This window comes from Heptranchias perlo, chromosome 8 (assembly GCF_035084215.1).
Source record: "Heptranchias perlo isolate sHepPer1 chromosome 8, sHepPer1.hap1, whole genome shotgun sequence".
Taxonomy (NCBI): Eukaryota; Metazoa; Chordata; class Chondrichthyes; order Hexanchiformes; family Hexanchidae; genus Heptranchias; species Heptranchias perlo.
The window spans coordinates 4,237,847-4,258,341 of NC_090332.1; the positions used below are offsets into that span (position 1 = coordinate 4,237,847).

The following is a 20,495-nucleotide window of genomic DNA, read 5'->3' on the forward strand; positions in this document are numbered from 1 at the left end:
ACTCTGCATTGCCATTAGAGTCTGGGCCATTTTGCTTCGTTAATGCTTTAGGCTTAATTTTTTTGGAGGATGTCTACAATTGTTTTGACTTTAAACCAACATTTACGAATGTACAAACATACAAATTAAGAGCAGGAGTAGGCCATTCGGCCCCTCGAGCCTGCTCTGCCATTTGATGAGATCATGGCTGATCTGATTGTGACCTCAACCCTACTTTCCCGTCTACCTACGATAACCTTTGACTCCCTTGTTAATCAGGAATCTATCTAACTCAGCCTTAAAAATATTCAATGACCCTGCCCCCACCGCTCTCTTTCCTGATGAGGAACAGCTGAGGCCCAAGAGTGGAAATGTGATTTATTTTTATTTATTATTAATAATGTCAAGACTTTTTACAGCAGCGCTCAGCCAGACCAGAACCCCTTTCACTGCCCTCTGCCCACAATCTAATTGCGATTTTCTCTTGCGTTTGACAGGCCCAGCCGACTAAAGAATCTTGCAAATTGTTTCATCTTCTTTAATCAATTGCGAGCCAGGGCTTGCAAGAGAGAAAAAAAAACCGCAGAGACACACACGCAAAGCAAATTCAGCAAAGAGGCTGGGAGACAAAGCCGCGGAATTTCCTTCACTCCATGAATATTAAAGCGTATCGGGTTTCAAAAAGATAAAAGCGCGCTGATCGATCCAAGAATTGTCCTAGTGGTTTTAATACTACTATAACTCATGAGGCAAACGAGTGGTTGTAAATTCAGGATGTTGGACTGTCTCACTTGCTCCGAAATCTGCAACTTTGGTAGCATTTGAAGAGGAAAAACAAAAGCAGCTGCGACTACAATTTCGGGGCGGGGGGGGGGAAATACCCCTTACGTCCACAAATATACGACACGTGGACATTAACAAAAAGAATGAGCGAGAATTTACAAAAAGCAGCTTGGGAGGCTACAGTAGTTACTAAGCCTGGAACAAAAATGTTTTGACATTAGCGGTCTCCCCCTGCCCTCCCCTGCCCCCAAAAGCAATAATTATTTCACTAGGAGCGAGAGGGTCTACGACCGACCGTGAGAGTGTAATTAAGACAAGCTGAGATGAATGCTAAGAAGGCACAGCGAGAGTGCAATTCGGCCTCTTTGAGCTGGCGGAGCGGCAGAAACGACTGCCTGGGGACTGACGTTCGAACGGCACAGGCTGCAGTTAAAGCCGCAGAAGCTGCAAGAGTCCGTGTTGGACATGACTTCCGAGTTGTATGTCCTGACCGTTCTTCTCCCTGTGTTTAAAACAAAATACGGCAATCATTTGCATCGGAATTCTATTTCTTTAAAAAAACCTGTTTGTTCCTCTAGCACAGGGAACACCATCACCTCCAAGCTCCCCTTCCCCTCAAGTCACATACCAACCCGACTTGGACATATATCACCAATTCCTTCATCGTCACTGGGTCAAAATCCTGGAACTAACAGCACAGTGGGAGCACACTCACCACACGGACTGCAGCGGTTCAAGAAGGCGGCTCACCACCACCTTCTCAAGGGCAATAAATGCCGACCTTTCCAGCAACACCCGTATCCCAGGAATAAATTTTTTAAAAAGATTAACAGGCTGCAACTGGAGGGAATCATAGAATCATAGAAGTTACAACATGGAAACAGGCCCTTCGGCCCAACATGTCCATGTCACCCAGTTTATACCACTAAGCTAGTCCCAATTGCCTGCACTTGGCCCATATCCCTCTATACCCATCTTCCCCATGTAACTGTCCAAATGCTTTTTAAAAGACAAAATTGTACCCGCCTCTACTACTGCCTCTGGCAGCTCGTTCCAGACACTCACCACCCTTTGAGTGAAAAAATTGCCCCTCTGGACCCTTTTGTATCTCTCCCCTCTCACTTTAAATCTATGCCCCCTCGTTATAGACTCCCCTACCTTTGGGAAAAGATTTTGACTATCTACCTTATCTATGCCCCTCATTATTTTATAGACTTCTATAAGATCACCCCTTAACCTCCTACTCTCCAGGGAAAAAAGTCCCAGTCTGTCTAACCTCTCCCTATAAGTCAAACTATCAAGTCCCGGTAGCATCCTAGTAAATCTTTTCTGCACTCTTTCTAGTTAAATAATATCCTTTCTATAATAGGGTGACCAGAACTGTACACCTTCATACACCTTCACGTGCCTTACGAGAGTATTTTTTTTTCCACAATTTTTATAGTCAATTTCCTTATTTTTTCTATTGAGAAACAAAGGTGAAGTAAAAAGCCCGTAGATCAGAACATCACCTGAAGACTACTTTCTGTCAGAAAATAACATTTTGGGATACAGTTTTTAAGTCATTTGAGACATGACGTGTGGGAGGATGAAATTGGATCAGGGCCGTTTTTGGGCGCGGGTAGCGTGATGTGCTATTACCCCACGCCCAATGACACCTGCGCAAGCAGGACGTGAGTTTCGGCCGGCCCGAGGACTCACCTGCAATCAGCATTCCATTCCAGGCCTTGCACAGGGAATCAATGCAATTCACAATTTCCACCAGCAGGGGGAGCTCAATCTCTTAAAGGGAGGATGTTTCTTAGAAATCTCTTAAAGGGAGCTGGTACCTATTATTTGCTGAAAATAACAGTCTCCTGTCTGCACAGAGTCTGAGTTCAGACATCGCACACGTAAAACACAGATGCAGGTCCCATCCCTATGTTTATACACTGATGAGTTATGTTAAAACATTGAATAAAGGTTTTGCACCACTAAATCCCACATCCTCCATTCTGCACACCAGACCTCACCAATCTGCCGATCTGAGTTGGTACCAGGCCTGCGAGAGTGCATGCAGCGAGGTTCTCCGCTGATGTACTAGAGACCTTGGTGCAAGAGGTGGACAGAAGGAGGGACATCCTATATCCGTGGGGGTGGGGGGAGGTGGACAAGAGGCCCTCCAGACATATACTCAAAAGGCAATGGGAGGCAGCGGGTGACGAAGTCAATGCCAGGTGCACAGCATCATGAACATGGATGCAGTGCAGGAAGAAGTTCAATGCTTTGACATGAGTGGTCAAGGTGAGTGAGGTCAACTGTCAAGTGGCGTCTCCTACCAACTGCACCACGCACTGCACCCCCATCACCCACATACCAACAAACTCTTTCCATCAGTACTCAACTCTTACAACCAGATGCTTCCTCTCACCCTTACACATTACCACTGTTTCAAGCCGCCCACCCACAACTCACAGGCCACACACACTGGCAGCTATTCAACCATGACAGGCACATCACCCAGACACACGTCCCACTTTCTTGCAGAAGGCAGCGCATATCAGTAGGCAGCAAGTGACAGTGGCATTTAGCCCCTCGAGCTCATTCCACCATTCAATGAGATCATGTGACCTAACTCCATATACCCGCCTTAGTCCCATATCCCTTAATACCCTTGGTTCACAGAAATCTATCAATCTCAGATTTAATATTCACAAGTGAGCTAACATCAACTGCTGTCTGTAGAAGAGCGTTCCAAACGTCTCCCACCCTTTGCGTGTGGAAGCATTTCCTAACTTCACTCCTGCACATCCTGGCTCGAAATGTTAGACTATGTCCCCGCGTCCTCGTATTCAAGTCTAGGAGACCTCCAAAAACAGTTACAAATGTCTCGATAGCCAGAGGCAATAATCCAGCCACTAAGCTGTAAATCCTGCATGGTCCCTTTAAATGGCACCGGTGGGGTGTCCTCCAGGCACTCTTAGACACGTTCAGAGGGTCGGGGTTAAGACCGTGCGTTGAGTTGAGCGTTAAGTCCCAAAATGGTGTGTATCACTTTAAATCAGCATTGCACACTGATTGAAGCCATTTTCACCCTACTTTACATGATTCCAGCGTTCCTTATCTGCACCTGCGCTAACTCTTATATCAAGATGGCATCCAGCGCACATCACGCTGGAAATGTGTGCACGCATCTAAGATGCCGTACAGGTCAGGAGTGTGATGGAATACTCTCCACTTGCCTGGATGAGTGCAGCTCCAACAACACTCAAGAAGCTCGACACCATCCAGGACAAAACAGCCCGCTTAATTGGCACCCCATCCACCACCCTAAACATTCACTCCCTTCACCACCGGCGCACAGTGGCTGCAGTGTGTACCATCCACAGGATGCACTGCAGCAACTCGCCAAGGCTTCTTCGACAGCACCTCCCAAACCCGCGACCTCTACCACCTAGAAGGACAAGAGCAGCAGGCACATGGGAACAACACCACCTGCACGTTCCCCTCCAACTCACACACCATCCCGACTTGGAAATATATCGCCGTTCCTTCATCGTCGCTGGGTCAAAATCCTGGAACTCCCTCCCTAACAGCACTGTGGGAGAACCTTCACCACACGGACTGCAGCGGTTCAAGAAGGCGGCTCACCACCACCTTCTCAAGGGCAATTAGGGATGGGCAATAAATGCCGGCCTCGCCAGCAACGCCCACATCCCATGAACGAATAAAAAAAAAATCCTTTCTAAGGTGCGGTGCCCAGAACTGTACACAGTACTCCAGATTTGGCCTAACCAGGACTTTGTATAGCTGTAGTAAAACTTCCTCCCCTTTATAATCTAGCCCTCTAGTTATAAAGGCTAACATTCCATTTGCCTTTTTGATTATTTTTTGTACCTGACCACTACATTTTAGTGATCTGTGTACATGGATTCTTAAATCTCTTTGGACCTTCTGTGGAGTCGGTTTGAGGGACCGTAAGGCCTACTCCTGCTCCTATTTCTTATGTTCTTATGTTCCTAGCTTTTGACCATTTAAAAAATACTCTGCTCTATCCTTTTATGGTCCAAAATGGATGATTTCACACTTACCTGCGTTGAAATCCATCTGCTACAGTTTTGCCCACTCACTTAATCTATCAACGTCTCTCTGTAATTTTATGCTCCCGTCTACACTACTTACTATGTCACCTATCTTTGTGTCATTGGCAAACTTGGATATCTGGCTCTCTATTGTGTTATCTAAGTCATTAATAAATTTAGTGAAAAGCAGGATTATTTCTCCAGCAAAAAGCAGTGGGTGGAGGATAGTTATATAATGCAAATTACGTGCATAAAATCAATCCCAGACACTTACAGCAGAGCGGTCTCTAGGTGTGATTGACGGGGGAATTACCCAATCATCTCCGTTCTGTCCAGGGCTTGTGGTGTCACTATATGCAGCTATATGTACATGAACTTACCCAGACCCAAAAACAACCAAATCAATAAACACCTTACCTGGCTCATAATACTCAAACACGCTCACCACAGCATCCTGGGCATTAGCTACTTTGGAATCTCTTATAACTGGGACGGTCACACAAACTTCCGTCTCATTCAACTGGAACAAGAGAACAAGTAATGTTTCTTTGTGAATGTATCTGAATGTACTACAGTTTATACAAGCTCGGTCCTAAAATGACATCCAACAGAAAGGCAGAGGAAAATCTTTTCTTAAACATTAAAGTCATTGAAGAAAGAACAAAGGCACTTGAATTTATACAGTGCCTTTCATGACCTCAGGACATCCCAAAGTGCTTCATAAGCAATGAAGTATTTTTTAACTATAGTCACTATTGTAAGGCAGGGAAATGTGGCAGCCAATTTGTGCACAGCAAGATCCCGCAATGAGATAAATGGCTGGATAATCTGTTTTAATGATGTTGGTTGAGGGATAAATATTGGTCTCGACACTGGGGAGAACTCCCCTGCTCTTCTTTGAATAGAATTAACGGATCTTCTATCTCCACCTGAGGCTTTGGTTTAATATCTCACCCAAAAGACTGCACCTCCGACAGTGCAGCACTCCCTCAGTACTACACTGGAGTTTTAGCCTGGACTATTTGCTCTAGTCTCAGGAATGGGGCTTAAACCCACATGCTTCTGACTCAGAGATGAGAATGCTACTGACATGCGCCACAGCTAACTCACAGGGGGTGATTTTAAACCCCAAAAACGGGTGGGTTGGGGGCGGGTGGGAGTTGAAAGTGATTGTATTTTTGGGTCGCAACCACAAAATTTTCGGACTTCACATTCCCAGTGTGAAGCCTGTACTTTTCTGCGCCGACGTTAAACCCGGAAATAAAGCCGGGTTGCGGTCGCGACCCAAAAAACAACTATTTTCACCCCCCACCTGCCCCCAACCCACCCGTTCTTGGGGTTTTAAATCACCCCCACTATCTCTGCATTTATTTGGAAAGCACAATGGAACTCGTTAAGTGAACAATGCGCCCCATGAAGCCAGATTCTAGGCTGCGACTGGCCAGGTGGACTGCAAAGGTCCTTTCTGGTGCGGTACATCTCTATGTTCCACATTCCTATGAGATGCAGAGTGCCCTGTCTGTAGCATGGTTTCACAGAGAGCCAAATCACTCCTCAAACTGGACCGAGGTCACACCCTCTGCACAACCGCTCCAGAACACGTGAGGACCCTCCCGATTGGTGAAACCAGCGGAGCCGCCCAGCAGGCCTGGTGACATTGCTTGAGGGGCTCTGCGTGGGTAATAAAATGGACGTTTTATACAGGACCATCAAAGAGAATCCAGTACATGGAGGTGATTGAAAGCTGTGTGGGACATGGTCATTCCAGAACTGGTGGGCTCATGGGCGTCTCAGCATAAGAAAGGCAACCGGTGAAATATGGAAGGGCTGGTTTTTGCTTGATTTACATCCGGTGGGAACAAAACGAGACTTTGCAGAGGTTTCCCCTCGGGAGATTCGAAGGGTGAATTGATCAGTACTGCACCTGGCAGAGGGGCGGCACTCAAACAGAGATGGGTTGGGGGATAAAGCTGCAACTGTGCAGTGTGAATTCTCCGACCCACACTCCTTCCTCGCCAGGAGTGTGAGATTGCCGAATTCGTCCTCCCCACTCCCCCCCCCCATACAGTCTTTGCTTCCTCACTCCAACTTACCAAGTCAAAATACAAATTAACTTTCCCAGCTTCAAATTCCACTTTTTTGATGAGGTCGTTGGTTTGAATGCCGTCTGTTTCTGGGACAAAGCCACTCAGCATCCCAACCTCCATCAGCACCATTCCCGCACTCGAACTATTTTCCCCACCTAGAAATCTTAAGAAAAACAAACCTCACTTTTACAGCGATTTAAGTGTGTCGCACCTTTCTCTTTCCCCCTTCACGAGCACTACACATCAGTTCCAGTTTCAGCCCATCCAACCACCACCTTCCAAGGGTATTGCACTCAGTACCATTTGTCATTATTCACTACCTCTCCCTTAAAGAAATATAAAATAATGCGGGCTTGTCAGACTTGGCATCTTAAAATTAGTACCAGGCCATTCAGCAACGAAGTCAGGAAGCACTTTTTCACACAAAGGGTTGTAGAAATCTGGAACTCTTTTCCCCCAAAAGGCTGTGGGTGCTGGGGGGTCAATTGGACCTTTCAAGTCCGAGATCGACAGATTTTTGTTGGGTGAGGGTATCAAGGGGTATGGAGCAAAGGCGGGAAAATGGGAGTTTGAGGTGCAGATCAGCCATGATCTAACTGAAGCTCGAGGGGCTGAATGGCCTACTCCTGTTTCTAATGTCCCTGTGACTAGAACACTACCAGTACCTGGGCGACTTCACAGAATTGATGCGCAGCATTTTGAGAATTTATCACATTTTGTATGTTCAGCCAGCTTTTTCAGAAGGCTTTTCTGAGAATGAAGGCCAGATAGGTATGGTAACGTAATGGTTCAGGTACTGGGCTGGACAACCCAAAGGTTGCGAGGTCAAATCCCACTGTGACAAGTTGTGAAATTTGATTTAATAAAATCTGATCTATTGGTGGGCCGGCACCCAGGATGAAATGACCATGAATCTTCTGGATTGCAGTAAAAACCCAACCGATTCACTAATGTCCTTCAAAGAACTGGTCCACCTCGATCCAGTCTGGCCTACATGTGATTCTGGACCACACTACTCGCTGGACTCTTAGTGACTTTCAAAGTGGTAAGTTCGGGCCAGGAATCGGGCAGAGCGGCGAGGCGATGCTCCTGCCAATTAAACTAACGAAAACACTTACTGCGGACTCCGTGGCGTCGAATTGCTTGATTTTGAACATTAGGAAAATTGTGGGCTGTCGACCCAGCCTCTGGGCGGCGTGGGCTGACGCGCGGCATGAAAAGTCTGTGAGAAGAAGACACGCCCACAAAATCTGTCAGGAAGAGAAGTCCCGCCCACAGATTCAGGCTGCATTGCTCAAGCAGGCGAGCAGACTTCATTCATTTAAAGGTAGTATTCTAGATGTAATTTTTTTTAATATAAAAAGCCAAAGAAATAATTGGATTAAATTAAAAAGAGACAGAAGAGAAAAAAATTTAAAATTTAAGTTTTTAATTTTAAATTTTTTTTTAATGACCAAAAACTATTAAAATGAGTAATATGAGACTCCACATTTTTAAAATTTAATTTTTGATTGTTTGGCAGTCATTAAGACTAACTTAAAACTTACTTTGGACCTGGTATCTTGAAGCGTATCTGTTTGGTGGCGTAATTAGTTACTTTCCAGCTGGGCGGATGAGCAAGTTGGCGCTTTTCCAATGATTGCAGCGTGCGATGGCCCGTTAACTCGCGGCTGTCAAATCGCCGATGAACCACGAGGAGCAAGTTCACGATTTCCGCGTTTTACTGAGCGTGTGCAAACGCGGGAACTCGCTCCTTCGATTCGCCCGTTTGAAAACTGAGAGTGCCGTTGAGTTCCTCTGTTATTTCGGGAGCGATTTCTGGCCCAATATCTCCCACATCCCAAGCACAAAAGGAATGTCAAAAATAAAATACATCTGTGTGCCACCCCCACCCCCACCCCCAAAATAATCATGATTATTACACAACAAAAGGAATATAGAAATTGGAGGTCCTTTAGGGGAAGCATCTTTGAGGAACTATCTCAAAATTGATCAACTGGAATAAACCGTTAACAACCCAAGAGAATGTGACCTTTTAACCCAGTTTTCTCCCCTTTTGAAAGTTCACGGTGGGGGGGGAATGGGGTTTGTTTAAAGCCTGGTAAAAAAAAATTATAAAAATATTCCTTGTTGGTAAAAAAACTCATCAAATGTCCTAGATCAATGGAGGCCACCATTTTGTCTAGAAGTAGCTCCATCCATTTTAATGGAGGCAGTGACTTCAGACCAGAACGGGAGGTGATCCATGTCCTGAGTATGATTGTTTGAACCCCCCCCGCCCCCCCACTCTTAACTTAGTGTGTTGCTATGGGGCGGGGAAGGAGGAACAACGTGCCCCCAAAGACTTGTCAATATTAAGTACGATCCAGGACAAAAATTACATAGGAACAGGAGTAGGCCATTCAACCACTTGAGCCCGTCACTGGTGGATTAATCCTGAATCAGGTCACCAAGACCTGATAATATCAGCAAGCTGAGATATGTTGGGAACGGGGATTACATAGGAACAGGTGTAGGCCATTCAGCCCTTCGAGCCTGTTCCGTCGTTCAATCAGATCACGGATCCATTTACCGGCCTTTGCTCCAAATCTCTCGATTACAGCCTTGAAATTTTGAATTGACACCTCCCCAACCAGCATCCACAGCCTCTATGTGGAAAAGTGCTTCTTGATTTCGCTCCTGAATGGTCTAGCTCTAATTTTAAGATTGTGCCCCTTTGTTCTTGACTCACCCTTCAGAGGAAATAGTTTCTCTGTATCTACCCCAGCGAATCCTTTTATCATTTTGAACACCACTTGTCTGATGTCTCAGTGGATAAATCACAAGATAGGTTCAGACACCAAAGACCTTTGAGCCCATTCAATCTCCTCCTTCCAGAATACCCAAACACTACTGCCTCCCAAATGCAGCCGAAAGCTGTTTCTGAAAGTTGCTAAACTTAAGGCTACTCAATTAAGCCTCGTAAACCACACAGAAGTAAACATTAAGGGTAAATCGCAAAAGAAATTATCTGCAGATTGTTGAATATTTTTGGTAGTGGAGGGGGGGGAGAGAGGGGGAGGGGGGGGAGAGGGGGAGGGGGACTGTGGCTGGAACCAGACCCTGGCAGGGGATGGGATGGGAGGGGGACAACATTTCCCTGAATATTTCTTTTCAGTTCTGCGAACAAACTGAGTATTGTACAAAGAGCCAAATATAAGCAATATAAAATATTACTGCAGGTCTTGAACTGACAGTAAAATTTTACATCAAAATTTACTATCGCATTAAAAAAATTATGTATAAAACCATCATAACATTTTATTGAAACTGCATTAGGCAACAAAATGAGAGCAGTATGTTTTGCACTGGACGGGAATGGCAATGGAGTTCAACTGTTTCTCAGCAACTGACAGGTAAATGACTCTAAGGTAGGAATCTGGATCACATTGGAATACTTATGCTACGTGCCTGGATGCGTTGTTTTTATGCTGATGTTAACCCATTTAAAATAAAGGGTGTGGGTAGAGACACTGCACACACTGCAATGTAATAGGAGTGTGTTAAGTGTTCGGACGTGAACTTTAAAAGAAAAAAGACTTGCATTTACATAGTGCCTTTCACAACCTCAGGACGTCCCAAGGCGCTTTCCAGCCGATTAAGTACTTTTGAAGAGTAGTCTCTGTTGTACTCACATAGATGTCTATTATTGCTTCTCCTTGTTTCTCACATACACAGAGTGGTGAAGGAAGACAGCAGAAGATCCATGATCTGCCTTAACAGAAGGGATCCCACCGGTGGACAGTGGGGACATAGCAGATAATCGACAAACCCCCCCAAAACGTTTGGTCATGTACGTGTGGTGCAGCTATATCCCGAACTTAGCAATGAACAGCAGTCAAGGAAATGTTTGATGTCTCAGTAGATAAATCACAAAATAGGTTCAGAAAGAGCCAACTCTACTGTCTCCCCATTACAGCATCCAGCTGTTTCTCAAATTAATCCAATGCCTTGGGCCTCAGCCATCTTTCCTGGCAACTCGTTGCAGTTGTTGTCCACCGATGTGAAGTCCTTATTAAATACCACTGCCAATTTTTGATTGTCATATACAAATGGACAATCCTCTCCTTTCAGGGGGCCCACCTCACTTATAACAATACTCTTTTTACTGATGAACTTGTAAAACACTTCAATTGTTCCTTTTGAGGTTTTTGAATTTTTTTTCCATCATCCTCCCTCTTAGTTTTCCTTCCTTATCCCCCCCATAGCCTCTTCTTATATTCTCACATTCTCCTTTAGTTGTTTTTTTTCATTATTATTCTTATAATCTTTCTTGAAAAGAGAGGGGTGAGGGGTGATCTAATAGAAGGCTTTAAAATTATGAGGGGCTCGATAGGGTGGACGTAGAGAAGATGTTTCCACCTGGAGGGGGGGCAGTTCCAAAACCAGGGGCCGTAAATATAAGATAGTCACTGATAAATCCAGTAGGGAATTCAGGAGAAACTTCTTTACCCAGAGAGTGGTGAGAATGTGGAACTCGCTCCCACAAGGAGTAGTTGAGGCGAATAGCACAGATGCATTTAAGGGGAAGCTGGATAAACACATGAGGGAGAAAGGAATGGAAGGATACGCTGATAGGATGAGATGAAGTAGGGGGGGAGGAGGCTCGTGTGGAGCATAGACCAATTGGGCCGAATGGCCTGTTTCTGTGCTGTACATTCCATGTAATCCTCATAAACTTTATTCTTCCATTTTCATTGGCTTCTAACTTCTTTGTTTATCCATAGCTTCCTGAAATTACTAATAGCTTCCTTCTTTTTTTTAAATGGCACATACTTTTTCTGTACGTTTACAATCTTTTAAAAAAAATATCCCATTGTTGCACTTCGGTCCTCTTTGCCAATTCCTCGTTCCGCCACTACCCCTCAACCAGCTCGTTCCTCACCTTTCGACAATCTGGTGTTGTAGTGACCTCCGGACCTCTGCACACATGAGTAATTCCAGCAAGGATCAGCAGATGGTGATCAGGGGCATGGTCCTTAGTTGAGTTCTCTCCTTCCTCGCCCAGGAGTGCTGAGGCCAATTTCAGTGCTGCCCCTACTAAGCTCAGTTAACTCGCCAGAGACAATATTGAACATAGGATCCTCCTTAAATGCGCAAATTGTGCCACGGGACTGGAGGGTAGGCAATGCAGCACCTTTGGTCATGAAGGGAGCGAAGGATAAACGAGGTAACTACAGCCCAGTTAGTCGGTGTCAGCTGTGGCTCAGAGGGTTGAACCTGAGTCAAGGAAGGTCATGGGTTCAAGCCCTACTCCAGAGACTTGAGCACAAAAATTTAGGCTGACACTCTGAGGGAGCACAGCATTGTCAGAGGTGCCAACTTTCGGAATGAGACGTTAAATACATCCACCTGAGAGGGCCTCGTCTACCCTCTCAGGTGGATGTATTTTGAAGAAGAGCAGGGGCTTTCTCTCCAGTGTCCTGGTCAACATTTATCCCTCAATCAGCATCACTACGAAATCAGATTACCTGGTCATTATCTCATTGCTGTTTGTGGGATCTTGCTGTGTGTAAATTGGCTGCCGTGTTTCCTACAACAATGACCACATGTCAAAAAGTACTTCACTGGCTGTATGGGGTTTTGGGACGTCCTGAGGTCATGAAAGGCGCTGTATGAATGCAAGTCTTTCTTTTAACGTCAATTGTAGACAAATTCTTAGAATCCACAATAAAAATGCACTAATTTTGATCCCCAATTATGGTGCTTGAGGAAGGCACTGAGAAGAGGCCAGATGTCTCCCTGTGGGAGGAGCAGGAGGGGACTATGACAAGTAGTTTTCATCAGAGTGCTCCTACTGCCTCGGGTCGACCATCCAAGAGCAGCATTGGTGGCAGCCCTCACAGACTCAGGGAGCTCAGGGCCCAGGAGCACGGGAGAAACTGTTTTTGGAAAAGAGGACACAGGCCTGCTCTGACTGGTCTTAGTGTCCCCTTGGTTAGGGAAGGAATATCAACCAGGGTTCTCCCTCCTGTTCACTACCCAGTGACCCCAGACGGGTATGGAGATTGGTAACTATCTTGCCATCACTCAAGTCCAGGCTCACATATGAATAATGCTCACTGGGGCGAGATACCAGAGGGCAGGTAATGCCCGTGAAAGTGCACTCCAGCAAGGAGTCAAAATAATCAAGCAATTATAAATTGAATCTTTAATCAAAGAGTAAAATATGTTTTCTAAAACACCATAGGAATGGTAGCGTAATGGTTAAGTTACTGGACTAATAATTTGGTAAATGAACGTGAGTTCAAATCCTACCGTGAGAATTTGAATTAGTTAGAAAAAAATTCTGGAAATAAAAAAAAGTTGGTAATAATAAAAAGTGACCATGAAGCTATCAGAACCTAACTGGTTCACTAATGCCCTTTCGGGAAGGAAACCTGCTGTCCTTACCCAGTCTGGCCTATTTGTGACTCCAGTCCCACACGAAAGAGTTAAAATCTTAACTGCCCTCTGAAGCAGCCTAGAAATGGGCTCAGTTATATCAAACTAGGAGAAGACCCATCACCGCCTTCTCAGGGTAACTAGGGATGGGCAATAAATGCCCAGCCTTATCAGCAACACCCACATCCTGAGAATGAACTAAAAGAATCAAGTTGTGATTACCTGGTACAGAGATGCAGTGTTACGTGATTCAGATCATCCTTATTATCGATAACATCAACATCCAAATCAAACGCCTCCTGTGACCCCACAGATCGACGCCTCTTTGATGCAACTTTACTTTCCAGATTGAAGAGAATATTGAGCTAGAAAAACAAAATCCAGCAATAAAATTATTCTGTGGTTAAATTCTGCCTCCTCTCCTTTGTTCTTACACATGTTACAGTTTAGAGTTGTTTATATAATTTCCATGCAATGTACAGTATTGCATTTGCATACAATTATATGCAAATCATAGAATCATAGAAAATTTACGGCACAGAAGGAGGCCATTCGGCCCATCGTGTCCGCGCCAGCTGAGAAACGAGCCACCCAGCCTAATCCCACTTTCCCGCACTTGGTCCGTGGCCCTGCAGGTCATGGCTCTTCAGGTGCACATCCAGGTATTTTTTAAATGAGTTGAGGGTTTCTGTCTCTATCACCCTCTCAGGCAGTGAGTTCCAGACCCCCACCTCCCTCTGGGTGAAAATTTAAATCTACGCCCCCTGGTTATTGGCCCCTCCGCTAAGGGAAATAGGTCCTCCCTATCCACTCGATCCAGGCCACTCATAATTTTGCACACCTCAATCAAATCACCCCTCAGCCTCCTCTGTTCCAAGGAAAACAACCCCAGCCTATCCAATCTGTCATCATAGCTAAAATTCTCCAGACCTGGCAACATCCTCGCAAATCTCCTCTGTACCCTCTCTGGTGTAATTACATCCTTCCTGTAATGCAGTGACCAGAACTGTGCAATCTAATATTTCCTACATTACAACAACGACTACACTTCAAAAGTACTTAGTTGGCTGTAAAGCGCTTTGGAACATCCTGAGGTCGTGAAAGATGCTATATAACTGCAAGTCTTTCTTTCTATACAGGAACACAGGAATGTACAGGACTGGAGGAGATCAATCCAGTGTATCTGGTGGGTCGGAAAGTTCATCAAATTGTATTGTAACAGAAAGGTTTTTTGTTTAGTATTGTCCCTTTAATACTCAGTCATTGCGCATAGAGGGAGTTTAACAGTGACCTAAAGCCAAAGTCTTGCACCAAGCATGTCCTGGTACAATGCTGTAAAGTTTTATGCCAATAGTGTCTCTGATACCAGCCTTGAGAGGGAGTCTAGCAATAAGATCCTTCGACAGCACCTCCCAAACCCGCGACCTCTACCACCTAGAAGGACAAGAGCAGCAGGTACATGGGAACAACACCACCTGCACATTCCCCTCCAAGTCACACACCATCCCGACTTGGAAATATATCGCCGTTCCTTCTTCGTCGCTGGGTCAAATTCCTGGAACTCCCTTCCTAACAGCACAGTGGGAGAACCTTCACCACACGGACTGCAGCGGTTCAAGAAGGTGGCTCACCACCACCTTCTCAAGGGCAATTAGGGATGGGCAATAAATGCCGGCCTCGCCAGCAACGCCCACATCCCATGAACAAATTTTTTAAAAGATACAGACGTTGTGATTGGCTCAGGTTGTACATGACTGATAGTTTCTGTTTAAATGCGAGTGGTGGGATATTCAGAATCCAGGAGGTCCCGGCAGTTGTTTTGCAGGATATAAAAGATCTGTTCAACAAGGGTAGTTGGAAAATCCCACGGCAGCAGCAGGTGGAAAAGTCACGAGAGGTACAGGTTTTGAAATCTCAGAAAAGCAAAGAGGCAGTTCGAAAGTTTCAGAAGAGACAAGTTGAAAGACAGAAGGAGCTTAGTGTATTTAAAAATCATTTACAAAACATTAATTTTATTCTTACAGTTGCAATTTTTCATTTTCTTTTCTACTTAAGGAGTTCGATAAAATGTGTTCTACTGTAAATATATAATTGCGTTATATCACTGCTAGATCATTCTCTTGTTTATTGTCAGTTTGATAAATTCACTTGAAACTTTAAATAAGCTCTGGTATGATCCTCTACTACTTTTAAAAACTGAAGTTAGATCTTATGGAGGCTGATCATTCTCCCACGCTTGTTAGCTTGATCTCAAGGTAAGACACTCGAAGGTTTAGGAAGATGGGACTTACCCATGAGTGTGATTTAAGATACAAGAGAAGAAATAATCTAGGATAGGAAGGCATAAAAGACCCAACTCCTATTCTCCGCCAAACATCTATCCAACTGTCTCCCCGGGCAGTCTCTTCCATATGCTCACCATGTGGGGAAATATTTTACAACTGTTTCTTTTTAATCCATTCAAAATAAATGGGATCACGCCACCATTGACAAAACATGCAAAAACATTTAGTCCAAACAGAGTGTCAGCTGTGGCTCTTGCTACTTGCCAACATCACTTAAAAAATTATCTGGTCATTATCTTATTGCTGTGTGTGGGATCTTGCTGTGTGCAAATTGGCTGCCGCGTTTCCTACATCACAACGGTGACTACACTTCAAAAGTACTTCATTGGCTGTAAAGCGCTTTGGGACGTCCTGAGGTCGTCAGCTCTGTATAAATGCAAGTTCTTTCTTCCTTTTCTTTCTTTCAAACGCATTCATTGATAAGCTGCTGCTCGCTAGATGAAAATCAGGTTTGGTGAAAGGGCTAAACTCAAAACCTAATTCTCCAACCTGGACTTGCAGCTAGAAGGACTCATAATCAGCTGTGCAGCCTCCTGTAATCACCCACGATGTGCAATGCTGTTTGAGGACCTTATTATGACAAATCTACTTAGAATCATAGAATCTTACAGCACAGAAGGAGGCCATTCGGCCCATTGGGCCCGTCCTGGCTCTTTGGAAGAGCTATCCAATTAGTCCCACTTGCCTGCTCTTTCCCCCATGGCCCTACAAATTCTTCCTTTTCAAGTATTTATCCAATTCCCTTTTGAAAGTTATTATTGAATCTGCTTCCACCGCCCTTTCAGGCAGTGCGTTCCAGATCATAATTCTTATTTAGATCAGATCATGTTTATACGATGGGACTAAAAATTCCCCATCTAGTGAAAAATGAGAAAACAGCTGCTTTTTTTCATAACTGAGGTCTCACTAACAAAGTGGCAGCTTTGAAACGCTTTGACTGCTGAGAATACGATTCTGTCTGTGGGTCAGAAATCAAAAAGATTTCCCGTTTTTCATTAAAGGAGGAATTTCAATGTCCTAAATAAACAACAAAAGAATTAATGTGACGGTCAGGAAACTATCAGCACCCACCAAAACAATCTCGAAAAGTCAGCCCATTGCACTGCACGTTGCATTAACCCAGGTCAGCTTTTAGAACAGCCTTAGAATCATACATCACTCAAGGAGCCATTCGGCCCATCGTGCCTGTGCCGGCTTTTAGAAAGAGCTATCCAATTAGTCCCACTCCCCCTGCTTTCCCCCACGGCCATGCCAAATTTTCCTATTCAAGTACATAGCCAATTCTCTTTTGAAAATTACTACTGAATCTGCTTCCTCCGCCCTTCCAGGCAGCGCATTCCAGATCATAACAACTCGCTGCGTAAAATAAATTCTCCTCATCTCCCCTCTGGTTCTTTTCTCAATGACCTTCAATCTGTGTCCTCTGGTTACCGACCCTCCTGCCACTGGAAACAGTTTCTCCCTGTCTACTCTATCAAAACCCCTCATAATTTTAATCACCTCCAATAAATCCCTCCGTAACCTTCTCTGCTCTAAGGAGAACAACTCCAGCTTCTCCAGTCTCTCCGCATAACTGATGTCCCTCATCCCTGGTACCATTCTAGTAAATCTCCTCTGCACCCTCTCCAAGGCCTTCACCTCCTCCCCAAAATGTGGTGCCTGTAAAATTTGTCATACTGCAACAGTGAATTTTAACGAATGTTATTTGCAAGTGATAAAGTTACAGTACCTGGAAAATGGCCATCCCTTGTCCCTGTGCGGTTACTGTCACCAACATGTGCTGCTTAATTCCAATCTGCACATTAGAAGAGAACATCTGGAATGAAGGTAGAGTGTGATAAACTGCAACACAGCACTGCTACTAACAGAGTCAGTAACAGTGCAAATACTGCTCAGGAGAGCTATCGATCATGTACAGAAGCTACAGCATTCCTTCATGTCAGTCATTTAGGGTACAGCCATGTCACTGGACTAGCAATCCAGAGAATGTGAGTTCATAATCCCACCACGGCAGCGGGTGCACTCTCGCCTCTGAGTCAGAAGGTCGTGGGTTCGAGCCCCACTCCAGAGACTTGAGCGCAAAATCCAGGCTGACACTCCCAGTACAGTACTGAGAGAGTGCTGCACTGTCAGAGGCGCCGTCTTTCGGATGAGACGTTAACCAAGGTCCCGTCTGCCTTCTCAGGTGGACGTAAAGGATTCTGCGGTACTATTTGAAGAAGAGCAGGGGCGTTCTCCCCGGTGTCGTGGATAATATTTATCCCTCAACCAACACCTAGAACTGGTCATTATCACAGTTGCTGTTTGTGGGATCTTGCTGTGCAAAATTGGCTGCCACATTTCCTACATTACAACAGTGACTGCACTTCAAAAAGTACTTCATTGGTTGTAAAGCGCTTTGGGACGTCCCGGGGTTGTGAAAGGCGCTATATAAATGCAAGTTCTTTCTTTTATATCCGTATGACACGGTTCACTTATCCCAGCCCGAGCTGCTCTTGCGTTCGGCACAGTGCGAGGTACCTGCTTGGCCTGAAGGACAAACGCGTTGCTGGAGGTGACGTTGAAGGCTGCCGGGCTGAGCAGTCCCGGTCCGCTGACCGAAAGCGCGAGGTCCGTCGTGGGCGCGATGCTCCGTGCCGCAAACTGGGACAAGGCCTGCAGAGCCACCACCGTGTCCTAAAACCAGGAGCACATCGGAAATCCCTGTAAGCAAGCTGCGTGAGGATGTCCAAAATATTCCAAAAGGAAGGTGAATCCAGGGGACATGTTTCCTCCATCCACTAACTTTAAGCACTCACACAAAAAAACAAAAGAGGTGAATCTGAAGCAGGGAACAGCAATTTACACTCGCTGTTCACCTGTTCACTGAATTTAGCAAAATGCGGCAAACTGTGGCCCTGAGATACGAGCAGAGCAAGAGTGAAAGGCATGCAGTGTCGGCAGAGAAGATGTTTCTTTTTCCTCCAACCAAAAATTGGTTGGTTAGAAACAGAGGGATCTCTGATTTTACTCATTAGCCAGCAGATTCCATGTGGCGTTAAGTCAGGGGGCATTCTGCCCTTATTTTTTATAGACTACTTTGACAACTTGGGAAGCAGAAAAGTCAAGTTGGATGCAGCATGGGCTTTCCCTGCAATACAGACTGGGAGAGGCAACGCTGAGGTGCTACACCGCCACTGCTGGTGGGAGGGTGTAGTTACAGCACGGGAAGTTTACATAGGCAGTTTCCATTATAAACGCGGAAACAGAAATTTATAATGGGACATAGGAAGTGTGAGCACACGCAGGATTTAGACTGACAGCCAGGCCTGATGAAAACCGCATGATGGGAGGAAGCACTGAAATGTCACTTTCTGGAAGTCCATGAAGTGCATGCATGAGGCTTTTTGATAGAGTAAATAGGGAGAAACTGTTTCCAGTGGCAGGAGGGTCGGTAACCAGAGGACACAGATTTAAGATAATTGGCAAAAGAAACAGGGGGGGGGGATGAGGAGAATTTTTTTTAGGCAGTGAGTTGTGATGATCTGGAATTCACTGCCTGAAAGGGCGGTGGAAGCAGATTCAATAATAACTTTCAAAAGGGAATTGAATAAATACATAAAAAGGAAAAATTTGCCGGGCTATGGGGAAAAACCAAGGGAGTGGGACTAATTGGATAGCTCTTTCAAAGAGCCGACACAGGCACGATGGGCCGAATGGCCTCCTTCTGTGCTGTACGATTCTACAAATCTATTACATACACATGCACATATACATACATAAATAAGCGAAGACAGACCCTAATTCTGACCAGTCAATGATCATTCGTAGTGCACCTGTGTTGAGCAGAAACCTCCAAGGTGGTTCCTGTGCTGGCTGAGCCACTGCATGACGGGGATCCCCTCCGCCAGTCTGTTCTGCCTCAGGTACGACAACAGGGCATAGGCGGCTACTTCGATGTCCGCTGCAAGGAGCTGCGGGCCCCACCACGCGGCAGGTCTGTTTGTGGGCGACGACCAGAACTTTACCCCAGCTGTGACAAAAGAGAAAGACAACGAGCAGTGGTTACTCTTAAGTGTGCAGGTTGGAATTAAGTTCCCTGCCCCTCCCTAAACCTCCACAGAGGTGGGTATGTGAAATAGATTTCCAGATGATGCAGACACTGCTGCATTGATTAACACCTTCGTTTTATACATATATATATTTGCTCTTGGGATGCGGCAAAGTCAGGAGTGTGATGGAATACTCTTCGCTTATAAGAACATAAGAAACAGGAGCAGGAGTCGGCCATACGGCCCCTGGACCTGCTCCGCCATTCAATAAGATCATGGCTGATCTTCAACCTCAGCTCCACTTTCCCGCCCTATCGCCATATCCCTTGATTCCCTTAGTGTCCAAATATCCATCGATCTCAGTCTTGAATATACCCTATTGACTGAGCATCCACAGCCCTCTGGGGTAGAGAATTCCAAAGATTCACAACCCTCTGAGTGAAGACATTTTTCCTCATTTCGGTCCTAAATGGCCACTCCTTTATCTTGAGACTATGACCCCTAATTCTAGACTCTCCAGCCAGGGGAAACTTGTCAGTATGGGTGTAGTTGGATCAAGAACTTGCATTTATATAGTGCCTTTAACGTAGCAAAATGTCCCAAGGCGCTTCACAGGAGCGAAATCAGACTACAATTTGTCACCGAGCCACATAAGGAGATATTAGGACAGGTGACCAAAAGCTTGGTCAAAGAGATAGGTTTTAAGGAGCATCTTAAAGGAGGAGAGAGAGAGAGAGAGAGAGAGGCGGAGAGGTTTAGGGAGGAAATTCCAGAACTCGGGACCTA

At 45.2% G+C, this 20,495-nt stretch overlaps 1 protein-coding gene across 1 annotated transcript in view; it reads right to left on the reverse strand.

The window, feature by feature from the left end:
* Positions 1–409: 409 nt before the first annotated feature.
* cd109 (CD109 molecule) overlaps positions 410–20,495 on the reverse strand; it is a 93,766-nt gene continuing 73,680 nt past the window's right edge. Inside the window, exons 27-33 of the mRNA XM_067988433.1 lie at positions 19,494–19,690; positions 18,199–18,354; positions 17,408–17,473; positions 13,556–13,698; positions 6,917–7,073; positions 5,234–5,343; positions 410–1,257 (exon numbers count right to left, since the gene is read on the reverse strand). Coding sequence (XP_067844534.1) covers positions 1,071–1,257; positions 5,234–5,343; positions 6,917–7,073; positions 13,556–13,698; positions 17,408–17,473; positions 18,199–18,354; positions 19,494–19,690 — 1,016 coding nt within the window. The 3' untranslated portion in view covers positions 410–1,070. The remainder of the gene's footprint in view (positions 1,258–5,233; positions 5,344–6,916; positions 7,074–13,555; positions 13,699–17,407; positions 17,474–18,198; positions 18,355–19,493; positions 19,691–20,495) is intronic.